Source organism: Triticum aestivum, chromosome 1A, assembly GCF_018294505.1.
Source record: "Triticum aestivum cultivar Chinese Spring chromosome 1A, IWGSC CS RefSeq v2.1, whole genome shotgun sequence".
Lineage (NCBI taxonomy): Eukaryota > Viridiplantae > Streptophyta > Magnoliopsida > Poales > Poaceae > Triticum > Triticum aestivum.
Genome location: NC_057794.1, coordinates 224,857,682 through 224,870,389, shown reverse-complemented (window position 1 = coordinate 224,870,389; position 12,708 = coordinate 224,857,682). Strand labels below are relative to the sequence as shown.

The 12,708-nt window shown below is 44.0% G+C and overlaps 1 protein-coding gene across 10 annotated transcripts; it reads right to left on the bottom strand.

Annotated features, from left to right (window-relative positions):
• Positions 1–9,157: 9,157 nt before the first annotated feature.
• LOC123043734 (uncharacterized) lies at positions 9,158–12,476 on the bottom strand. 10 transcript variants are annotated; one of them, XR_006419521.1, is made up of 5 exons: positions 12,033–12,476; positions 11,782–11,875; positions 11,160–11,217; positions 10,564–10,660; positions 9,158–9,541 (listed from the first exon to the last, which is right to left on the bottom strand). XR_006419521.1 is itself a non-coding variant. In XM_044466307.1 (5 exons), the coding sequence occupies exons 1-4, from the start codon at positions 12,447–12,449 to the stop codon at positions 10,651–10,653; spliced, it is 579 nt and encodes a 192-aa protein (XP_044322242.1). In that variant the 5' UTR covers positions 12,450–12,476; the 3' UTR covers positions 9,158–9,541; positions 10,640–10,650. The 10 variants fall into 10 exon arrangements, 4 of the variants coding, with proteins under 4 accessions (XP_044322242.1, XP_044322249.1, XP_044322229.1 ...); XR_006419511.1 differs by having other exon boundaries at positions 9,158–9,530; XR_006419530.1 differs by adding an exon at positions 11,315–11,394 and having other exon boundaries at positions 9,158–10,660; positions 12,033–12,450.
• Positions 12,477–12,708: the final 232 nt, after the last annotated feature.

Here is a 12,708-nt window from a genome sequence, read left to right as displayed (position 1 = left end):
ATATCACATCACAAGGCATATGCTGCAAAAACAAGTTAGACGTCCTCTAATTGTTGTTGCAAGTTTTTACGTGGCTACTATAGGTTTCTAGCAAGAATGTTTCTTACCTACGCGAAAACCACAACGTGATATGCCAATTTCTATTTACCCTTCATAAGGACCCTTTTCATCGAATCCGATCCGACTAAAGTGGGAGAGACAGACACCCGCTAGCCACCTTATACAACTAGTGCATGCCTGTCGGTGGAACCAGTCTCACGTAAGAGTATGTGTAAGGTCGGTCCGGGCCGCTTCATCCCACGATGCCGCCGAATCAAGATAAGACTAGTAACAACAAGTAAATTGACAATATTGACGCCCACAACTGCTTTGTGTTCTACTCGTGCATAGGAACTACGCATAGACCTAGCTCTAATACCACTGTTGGGGATCGTAGCAGAAATTTAAAATTTTCTACGCATCACCAAGATCAATTTATGGAGTAATCTAGCAACGAGGGGAAGGAGAGTGCATCTACATACCCTTGTAGATGGCTAAGCGGAAGCGTTGCAAGAACACGGATGAAGGAGTCGTACTCATAGCGATTCAGATCGCGGTTGATTCCGATCTAAGCGCCGAACCACGGTGCCTCCGCGTTCAACACACGTGCAGCCCGGTGCCGTCTCCTACGCCTTGATCCAGCAAGGGGAGAAGGAGAGGTTGGGGAAGACTCCATCCAGCAGCAGCATGACGGCATGGTGGTGGTGGAGGAGCACGGAACTCCAGCAGGGCTTCGCCAAGCACTACGAGAGACGAGGAGGGAGAGAGGTAGGGCTGCGCCAAGAGGGAGATGATCTCGTGTGTGTTGCAGCCCCCAATACCTCAAGTATATATAGGGGAAGGGGAGGGGCTGCGCCCCATCTAGGGTTCCCTCCCTAGGGTGGCGGCAGCCCCAAAACCCATCTAGGGTTGCGGCCAAGGGGGGAGAGAGAGGAGGCGCACCTAGGGTGGGCCTTAAGGCCCATCTGCCCTAGGGTTTGCCCCCTTCCCCTCTAGGAGGCGCCTTGGGCCTTGGTGGGAGGTGCCCCAGCCCACCTAGGGGCTGGTCCCTTCCCACTATTGGCCCATGTAGGCCTCCGGGGCTGGTGGCCCCTCCCGGTGGACCCCCGGACCCCTCCGGTGGTCCCGGTACACTACCAGTGATGCCCGGAACACTTCCAGTGGCCAAAACCATACTTCCTATATATTAATCTTTACCTTCGGACCATTTCGGAACTCCTCGTGACGTCCGGGGTCTCATCCGGGACTCCAAACAACATTCGGTAACCGCGTACATACTTTCCCTATAACCCTAGCGTCATCGAACCTTAAGTGTGTAGACCCTACGGGTTCGGGAGTCATGCAGACATGGCCGAGACAACTCTTCGGTCAATAACCAACAGCGGGATCTGGATACCCATGTTGGCTCCCACATGCTCTACGATGATCTCATCGGATGAACCACAATGTCAAGGATTTAATCACTCCCGTATACAATTCCCTTTGTCTAGCGGTATAGTACTTGCCCGAGATTCGATCGTTGGTATCCCGATACCTTGTTCAATCTCGTTACCGGCAAGTCTCTTTACTCGTTCGGTAACACATCATCCCGTGATCAACTCCTTGGTCACATTGTGCACATTATGATGATGTCCTACTGAGTGGGCCCAGAGATACCTCTCCGTTTACACGGAGTGACAAATCCCAGTCTCGATTCGTGCCAACCCAACAGACACTTTCGGAGATACCTGTAGTGTACCTTTATAGCCACCCAGTTACGTTGTGACGTTTGGCACACCCAAAGCACTCCTACGGTATCCGGGAGTTGCACAATCTCATGGTCTAAGGAAATGATACTTGACATTAGAAAAGCTTTAGCATACGAACTACACGATCTTGTGCTAGGCTAGGATTGGGTCTTGTCCATCACATCATTCTCCTAATGATGTGATCCCGTTATCAACAACATCCAATGTCCATGGTCAGGAAACTGTAACCATCTATTAATCAACGAGCTAGTCAACTAGAGGCTTACTAGGGACATGGTGTTGTCTATGTATCCACACATCTATCTGAGTTTCCTATCAATACAATTCTAGCATGGATAATAAACGATTATCGTGAACAATGAAATATAATAATAACTAATTTATTATTGCCTCTAGGTCATATTTCCAACAATAAGGACATCAATACCATTGTTACACCCACAGCCCCTACTGCTACATATACTGGACCAATTACTAGAGCTCGCGCACGCCAATTAAATTATTAGGTACTTTCGTTTCTTGGTAATGATTCTAATGTTCAAGAGAATATGATGCTGCCTAAATTGGATACATTTGTTTTTCTTACAAATGAAGGGCCTGGCATGGATAATAGGGATGAACACTGGAGCAAGTTCAAGCATGGAGATGATGGCATGCGCAAGGGGAACAAGAACAGAGTTGCAAGTGATGATTTCAGGACTTTGAAGCCACCATAAGGAGTGCATGAAGCCTTGGACGAATATACAAGATGCCACTTCATAAATTTCGTCCAGAGGTTTTCTAGGTGCTGCGCCACCTTATTATTGGGCCAGGCCCATGTAATTTCGAAATACTTAAGTTGAAAGTGCGTTATATCGACTAGAGGGTGGGTGAACAGGCGATTTTTATGAAATCTTCAATGGGGAATTTCAGGGTGAGGAAATTCGTGAGTGAAGAACTACTTGCAGCGGAATAAGTAATCATAAGTAAACATAATAGAACATGAGCATGGTCTTCATGATGAAATGAAAAACAAGCACAGAGTACAGAAAGCGTAAACACAGGATAACACAGGATGAAGACAAACAGACTGAAAAAATTGAACTAAGGAAATTGAGAAAGTCTTCAGTCAAAGTCTTCAAACAGATATGAACAAGCTCACAACACATAAATGAGGAAATGAAAGGGGTGAGGAAATGGAACCAGGTAGCTTGGTGAAGACAATAATTTGGTAGACCAGTTCCAACTGATGTGACAGTTGTACGTTTGGTTAGGGCGGCTAGGTATTTAAACCCGAGGACACACAGTCCCGGACACCCAGTTCAGAACACTTAGTCCTCATCGTATTCTCCTTGATCTAAGGTCACACAGACCTCACCCAATCACTCGTGGTAAGTCTTCAGGTGACTTCCAGACCTTCACAGACTCGGTCACTCGGTGATCCACAATTTCCTCTTGGATGCTCTAGACCATGACGCCTAACCGTCTGGAAGATGCACAGTCTTCAAAGGTAACAAGCATCGGATCCACGCAGGATCCATCTCTTCAGTGGTGCTCAATCACTTGGGGTTTGTAGGTGTTTGGGTTTGGGTTTTCCTCACTTGAGGATTTTCACTCAAAGTCCTTGGAGGATGGGATGCTCTCAAATGAAAAGTGTCAGTTTCTCTTGGAGCAGCCAACCAGCTAGTGGTTGTAGGGGGTGGCTATTTATAGCCTAGGGAGCAGCCCGACATGATAAGACATAAATGCCCTTCAATGGTATGACCGTCAGGTGGGTAGATATTTTGGGACAGCTAGCGCATAGCACAGCAACGGTCAGAATTTTGGGTATCAAATTCCTCAGGGCTATCATGATCCTCATTGTGTAGGCAATCCGCACTGGTGAATTCCTAACTCCTCAGTCAGAACAAATTCCTCAGAAACTAGAAGAAGTTCGTCTCTGTCACTGAAGAAATTGACTGAACTATATGAGATTTTCAATGGCTTCACTCGAAGGGATTGGTAGGTGTAGGATTTGAGTTGAGCATCACTTGGAAATTTTTCCTTAGTATTTCCTCGACCCCCTTTAGCAGTATGGTGTTTCCTATGACTCAAGAAAGAGAAAATGAAACTACGGAAACAAAAGCCTTCACGCTTCATGTTCCTTGAACGAATACCAAGTCTTCAGGATTACACCAATTTCTTTACTTTCAAAGTCTTCAGAAAGTCTTTAGAATTACAAAGTCTTCAGTCGAAGAACTTCATTTTTAGGGGTCAACTTTCTCTGTAAATATTAAACTCCTCATCGACTTATAGACCTGTGTACACTCACAAACGGATTAGTCCCTTAACCTATAAGTCTTCAATACACCAAAATCACTAAGGGGCACTAGATGCACTTACAATCTCCCCCTTTTTGGTGATTGATGATAATATAGGTTAAGTTTTAAACGGGGATAAACATATGAAGTGTAAATACTGATATTGAGGAATTTGATTGCAACATATAGAAGAACTCCCCCTGAAGATGTGCATCGTGAGGAATTTGCTTTTGAAGCAATGCACACTTGAAGAGTAGAATCATGGAGATCTCCCCCTTTATCTTGTAATTCATACACACATTTAACATATAATATGAGGAATTTGAAATGCATGATGAAATATGGTGACCGATGTAATTCAGCATGCGTTCATTAACATTAATGAGGAATAAGCATGCAGAAAAACTTAGCAAAAGTATCAGACCACAATAGAGTTTAAGTTTACAACTCGATCGAATAAAGTCTCAGAAGAACGAGAGTTGTAACTTAGAAAAAAGGCCCATATAAGTAGACCCGCTTGAAGACTAACTCAAATTTCTCCCCCTTTGTCATCGAATGACCAAAAGGATCGAAAATGAGGACTAACGCCCCTGAAGAATATCAAGTTGATGGAGGAGTGCCAGCGTTGTTGGGACTGTTTGTCGTTGTAGGGCCTGCCGCAGTGTCGTCCAAGTCTTCATACTCGTCGGTGTCGCGGGATGAAGAATAGGAGATGGCCACCAAGGTAGGAACTTTTGACCTTCTTGAATTTCTTCGGAGGAGGTGCAGACTAGTCAAAGTTCTCCTTGAGACCCATTTGCTTCAGATCTTCCTCACCATACAGATGTGATAAGACAGCCCAGGTGCGACCAAAAACTTCATGGAGGTAGTAATGGTTTTTCTTCACTGCATCATGTGTAGCAGTCATGTTGTGAAGAATTGAACCAAACTGACGCTTAACCCATTTATGGTTGCGATCCACCTTTTGGTGAAGACTAAGAAGCAGCTCACAGTCAGTCATCACTCTTGGACATGTGGCTTGAGGAGTAGACTTGGGTGCATTTGCAGCAGAGTCATGAGTGGCAGAGTCATCATTGGTGGAATAAAATGCAGCTTCACGAAACTGACCACCAAATGGACGAATGCCTTCATCAATGACGACAGGTGCCTTCCCTTTTTCATCATTTGAGGTAAAGGTCTACTTGAGGACTTCAATCGGGGGTAGGTAGCTGAGGCGATTCTGAAAATCAGCCTTGTAGTTGAGTGAAGACCTTGTTCCGAGGAATCTCATAATCCAAGGAGCATAAGGCTTCAACTCAAACGGAGAGAGTGCAACATTTGCCAGAGTCCTCATGAAGAAATCATAGTAATTGACAGGAATGCTATGAATGATGTTGAATAGCAGATTCTTCATGATGCCAACAATTTCCTCATCAGATGAGTCGTGGCCTTTGATAGGACTCATTGTCCTTGTCAGAATGCGATAGACTGTTCTGGGCACATAGAGTAAGTCCTTCACAAGGAATTTTGTCCTTGAGGCTTGACCAGGCTTCAGAGGCTTCATTAGAACTTGCATGTAATGAGCAGTGAGTTCAGGTTCTTGGTACAGGCAGCGAGCTCCTTCACTGGGTGGACTGATGGGCAGGGCGTGAAGTAATTCAGAGGCTGGTGAGGAATATGTTCATGGTAGAAGATTTTGTCCTTGTTGAAAAGCAGTGAAGAATAGAAGTTGGCATGTCTTGCAGTCCAGAAATGTTTCCTCCTTAAACGAGCAGAGTCATAAGGATTGTAGTCAGTGAAGAATACATGCTCGCCAAAGAAGTCATCATCCTTGAATTTTTGCTTCTTCGAGAAGGGATCCTTTGGCTTGGGGTAATGAGTGTCAGTCAATTGCATCACAACCTCAGGGATCTCGATCTCAGGTTCCGCAGGCTGGGGAATTTCAGGTTCTTCTTCAGTGGCAGCCTGGGACTTCAATTCTTCATTTACATTTTCTTCAGCACTAGTAGCTGGAATTTCTTCATGAACAGATGGGGTTGCATGTGGTTCATCAGATCCCATTTGTACTTCCAATGTCCACATCAGTGGCAACAGGGGACTGAGGAATTTGTTGAAGCGGTGTGAACAGAGGAGAATTAGGGTGCTGACTTTCTCAAAAGTCATCATTCATCACTGGTGTAGTGCTTCCAATGTCCACATCTTCTTCTTCATCCATTTCTTCAACACCGGCCTCTTCAGCAGTGAACTGAGGCATGGGCGATAAGATAAGTGGGGTTGAAGGGATTTCATCTACTTCAATTTCTTCATCCAACTGCTCTGACGAAGCAGCAGAAGGAATGTCATCATCTGATCTGCTTGGGATCACGTATTCTTCATCAAAAGGAACAAGGTCCTTTGATGGCATGGATGAGACAGGAACAACATCAATTGGATTGTCATAGGAACTTGTCAGTGGCTTCATTTTCTTTGGAGCTGTAGAATCTGATGCAGTTGATGCCTTCTTTTTATTCACAGCTGCACACTCTGCAGCCTTGGTCTTCTTCGCATCTGATGCAGATGGAAGGATCTGAGTTGGTGTAGACGCGGGAGGAGGAGAGGAATTTGGTTGAATTTCTTCAGGCGCAACTGATGCAGTTGCCCTGACTTCTTCATTTTCTTCAGGCACAACACTAGTGGTTTCCCTGGAAATTTCTTCAGTGGCTGGAACATAGTCATCAGCCCTGGAATTAGCACTTTCTTCAGCAGCCTGAGAGTCATCAGCGGTGCTGGCATTTTCTTCAGTAGGCTGAGCAGATGCAGCAGCCTGAGGAATTTCTTGTTGCGATTGGGCAGCAATATTGGAGGTGAAGTTGTCAGCGAGTCTCACAAAACGAACCTTGGCTCCCAGCCAATCAGCATGGTATGCGTCAAATTCATCACTGAGTTTCTTGATCTCAGACTGCATATTGACGAGTTCTTTAGTTGTCATAGAGACAACGTTTTTCTTCAGGAAGCGCTCCTTTTTGTACTGCGCTTTCTTGATTTGCATGGCCTTTTCAAATTTTCATTTCTCTTCTTGAATGAAGTGAGTCAACATATGACTTTGGCCAGGAGTCAACTTGAAATCAGGCATGGAAGTGTTGGGGTCCTTGTGCCAGAGATCAATGTAATCAAGGATCAACTTTGGATCCAAAAGCGGAGGCACACTTGTGCCTTTGGCTCTAGCGGCCCTGACTTGTCTGTCCCTGATGATTTCAGCAAGTTCTTCATCATCAGTTTCGTCTTCATCAGACGGTACTTGAAAAGCGACCTGCTTCTTTTGAGGACTTGGTCGAGAGCCTTGTCCAGCAGTTGCCTTGGTCTTCAACAGAGTGGGACCAGTTGAAGAATGCAACGGTGCTGAGGAACTAGCAGATGCTCCTGAGGCAATAGAGACGTCTACTGTCCTTTGGCATGTGGTGAGATGCATAGGTGCTGAGGATTTGGTTGGAGCAGCTGAGGACTTTGGAGGAGCAGGTGAGGGTTGAGGAATTTGCCGTGAGGGCTTTGAAGAAACTGGTCGTGAGGGCATAGCTGAGGAACTTGGCCGAGAGGGCATTTGAGTAGAAGCACTTGGCTTATGAGCCGGCTACTTTGGCATAGCCTTCTCGGGCTTACTTGCAGAGGCCTCAGAAGTGGCAGCAGCAGAGTCTTCATTGAATTTCCTCACTGCTTCCTTAGCAACTCTGGCAAGCTTGGCCTGGCGCTTCGCCCATTCATCAGGATAATCCTCACCACGCTTTACGCTGGAGGGATCAGCTTCTTGGCCTGGTGCCAATGGAGGTCTTGGGCATGGAGGATGAAGAGCGAATTTCTTCATATACTTGGGAGTGACATATTTGTATTCCCTGCATTCCCGTGCCCATCTCCTCTCTATTCTTTGGATGCGCACTTTGCGCTCATTCTTGGTTTCCTTTCCATGAGTGGCCTCATCAGGAGTGCAATAATCCTTGTATATGTCCTCAGGGATTTCAAAAGCAGTGTTGACTTCCAGCCTCTTTCCTCCCTTCTTAGGTTTCTTGCCATCTGTCATTTTCTTCAGCTGGGGGTTTTTAACAATTGAATTCTCTGAAGAGGTATGCAACTTTTCTTCGAGGAACGCTGCAAATGATTTAAGTTGATGAGAACCTAGTGATTCAACAGCGGACATGAGTACCTGTGAACAGAGTATAGGTGCGAAGAATTTGGAGAGGTCATATGCATTCTCAGAAGTTTTTGCAAAAATAAAAAGTTTGAGGAAATTGACCAGATGAGTCTTGAAGAATTTCACTAAGCATTCTTTGACTTAGGTTCCAGAGTTGTACAGATTTGAAAATCCACACAATTAAGGAATCTTAAAGAAAAATGTTTCTTAGAGAAACAGATCAAGAACAGATGATATGTGAGGTGTTTAGAGTGTGAAGAGTTGAGGAATAAACACCTTTTGAAGATTTGAAGAAAACATCAGAATCAACAAGGGCAGTAAAAGTAACTTTTAATTACCCTTGACGAAGAACACGACGAACTAGGAAGTGTAGATTTGAAGCACGTTGGTTCAGATCTTCCACGCCCTAACTTGGCTGAGGATGACATCTACGGCGGCGGCGGAGTGAAGAAATCCGCCTCCGACGTGAGTACGGCGGCGACGAGGTCGAGGCAGTGAAGCTCTTCCTCACCGGCGACGATGGTGGTACACTACACCACAACATTGATGCAATGACACATAATCTGCCAGGAGAAGGCCATTAAGGTGGCAGAAAAACTGTCGGGACAGTGTTTCTCCCGGCAGATAGAACTGCCACAAGAACGGCTGCCGGGGATTACTTCTCCCGGCAGATAAACTATTCCCGGCAGTTTCTCTCCCCCGGCGCTTCCATTTCCCGGCAGTTTGTTTTCTCCTGGCAGATTGGTGGTGACACGTGAACTATTGTTTCCGGCTGTGAAACTGCCGGCACAAACATGTCTACCCGGCAGTTAATATGCCATCAGGTTGATTTCACTTGCAAATTGTTCAACATATCTCTAATTTAATATCCATTATCTATGTCAGCTAATTTGGACAAATGTCACAACTTATATATACACTTCAATCAAAGTTACATATAGACTCATCCAAAACCTTAAAGTTTAGAAACATTCATAGACTGATAATTTTGTACTTCCACATCCATACATGTGTTCAGTAGCATTCAGCTACAATGGTACACAAAATTTACATAAGAAAACAATATTTTGTATCTTCAAACTGAGCTACACAAATGGCTATGCACAGCGCATGGCTACAGCCATGTCCAGGAAGACAAATTACATGTTCACTCTTTTGTACACTAGATTCCACCCATTGCGCCGCTGGCGCAAGAGTGAAACGAAGGCCAAGTGGAACAAAAGCAGTGTGGAGTTCAATTATCATTGGCTCATAATAACTGTGTGCCAGGTACTTGAAGGCATATAAAAGGAGCTGAAGGCGCACAATCACAAGACTTATCATCTGCAAATAAACTTTATATTTATAGAAAGATAAGACATGTTAAATTAGTCTAAAGATAAATAAAAATGGTATAAAGGGGTACATTAGCACGTGATCCACAAGGAAGCAATCACTTTTTATTATACACACAAAATACTACAATATTCATGAGAATAAAAATAAATTTTTACAATGTAAAAACAGATCCACAAGGAAGCAATCACTTTTTATCACTCTACCTATTTACACACTAGTACCCAACCTCATTTTTCATAGGAGGCAAACACGAGAATAAAAACAGATCTAATTAGATTCAATAGTTATAGGAGTAATGGAAATGTTAGCATTATATAGTTATTCCCCTTATCTTAACAATAAAGAGAGTTCGGCAAATCAGAAATCGTTCACCTAAGCTATATGCACAATTGTACATACGAAGCCCACTTTTTCTGTAGACGTGCTAAGCAGTGATGCTCCATTCCTGTCAACCCTTTTCAATAATGTGATTCCCTTCTAAATTTCTGGTTGTACAGTACCTAACAACATTTGCAGGAAGCCCTGAAGAACATTTTTTTCAATTGCAAACAGCCAAACCTAGATTAAATTTAAAATAAACCAGAGAAGCAAAAGGAGAAAACAAATAAAGTTTTCATGTCTAACCATCGAGCCTTTCTCAAGGATGGCTAAACAGATTAGTGGTGTAGAACAAACAAGAAGAAGGTTTCCTTTTTAGTTCCAAGAATGATTAAGACAAAATGCTAACTTGTATTACTGGACTGAGTTTACAATAGGTCTGGTGTTTTCACCGAAGCATCAGAAATGTCTCCAATCCTATTAAACAAAGCGTATTTCATCAGCCATAAGCACACTAGGGTACCTAAAAGTATTATTGAGCAAGCTGATGATTTAGTTAATAAATGAACACGTATCACAGAATTTATTAAGCTCTCGTAATCATATAACCTTGTCGATGATGGGGCAAGGAGATTACACTAATCAAAGTACACCTAGAGCAAGTATGAAGCAGTTTCTAACTAGTATATAGGAAATGAACCTAAATGAGATGTGTGCTGATGGGCAAGAAAAGCTTCAATGTTGGACAATGGAGAAAAGAAGATCATCTGCCTTGCCTTATAGCACATCATGCAACACTGTAAAAAACATAGACATGTCACTGGTCAGGCTGAAACTTTGAAACAATGAAAAAAGAACTAAAATTCGTACATTTTTTTACTTCAGGCATCAGGCATATGGATTTCTCACCAGTAAGTGTGCCATAACAAGTGTTTTGAGTGACAAGCAAATCATGTACACCCAAAGGAGGGAGTAACTAATTGCAGGAATCACTTGCCCATAAAAAGGCATAAAGACTGATGTCATATTGTTTAGTTAACAAAAAACTACCAATCCATCTTCATAGGTCATAGTGGCTAGCACACGAAACTTAAATCCTCTTACTCTAACAACACATTTTGCAACACATATAGAAATCAACTCTTGCGAAACAACATTACAAACTCGAGTTATTATGGAGGATAACCCAAGGCATATCCGATTTACACACACAATCTACACATTTTCTCATCACACAAATTAGGAGGCATCAATAATGATACACCCATCAAGTTAACTGCGATCTTTTTATTGTACCTGAGAGAGATGTGGCCTACAGGTCGACTGTGGGCTTCAAGGTTGCTAGACGCCAGTACTGAAACAGTAGTAGGCAATTATGAGTGCTATTAACAAGAAAACAATGTTTTGGCACTGAGGAACAGTTCTATCTAATACAGAGATGACAACAGTACCTTAACTGCTAGTATTGTTGTCTAAGAAGAGCGAGGCATAGGCTAACAAAAATGCCGCAAAAGATATTACATGTTTAATCCTACATTCAAAAAAATACTATATAAGTATTTTGTTAGCAACTACCAATAGGAAAAAAATATGTTACCTCAGTATTGAACTGCTATGAAACATTTAGCTAGATGATAAATCAGAGTAGAAATATTAGCTACTTGTGTAGAGCAAATTTTAATATCAAATCGACATTCATGTCCATAAATTTAGCTCTTCTAGATGCAGGCACCAAAAACTTTATAGAGCGCTGCATTTATACAATATTTAGTTCTGCAATGTCTGAACCTGAATAAATAAAGACTGATCCATGTACCTAAAAAGGGTGTATACAAGCAAATGAAATTTTACAAATCATAGCACATATACCTGCATATTAAGATAACAAAATGAAATATGAGATTACAAGTACACTAACCTGGCTGAACCATTTGCAAATCATGAGCACTAGAAAATCCTCCAACAAACCAACCACTACTAGAACCAGTCTCCAATCCTTTCCCTAATAGCACCTGCATCAATTTGGTAGAAAAAGAAAAAAAACAATAAGGAAGACTTGGAGCCTAGTAGTAACTCGGTGGAAGTGGAAATCTGGCTTCGTACAGACAACTGGACAACTCCCGCCGTGAGTTCTCATCGAGCAGAGAAGGAGAGGTTCACAGATCTTACCTCATCGAGTTTCCACCAGGACAGATCTAAGGAGCGTGTTGTACGTGCATAGTGGAGAGGAGGCACCGCGTCGCCGTTCGCGGGGAGGAAGCCATGAGGGGAATCCACCCATGCTCGTCGCCGTGTAGAAGAGAGGGAGGCGACCGGCGGTGTCGAGCAGTTCTGGTGGTGGTGTCGAAGGGAGGGAGGCGACTTTGATCTCGCACACCAGATGCGTCTGGAGGGAGGCGACGCCGAGATCCAAGCACTGCCGCCATAGATCCCGATGGGGTTGCACAGATCAGCCAAGAGAGAGGGTGTGGCCAACGGCATAGGGGTGGGGGCGGCGACGGCGGCGGTCGAGGAGGAGCGAGGGTTCGATTTGGTGGAAGGGTTCGATCTGGGGCAGAATAGGTCGGGTGGAGGCCCTCGGGCCATGGTTGTAATTCTTTTTCTTTTGGGTGATGGGTGAAAGAATTTGGTCTGTCGCGCGCTCTCCCGCGCCAATGCGCGTGTTTGGGCCAAATTACCTGGGCCTGGCGCCACGGACAGGCCCGGCAGATAGCGGGCCGTAGTTCAGTTCTCCCGACAGATTTTACGACCTAAGATGTGGACATCATTGCTGGCAGTGTGTGCGCCCTTGTTTCTTAACTTCTACCGGCAGAATTTCCGCCCTTATGCATTCCTACCGGCAGTA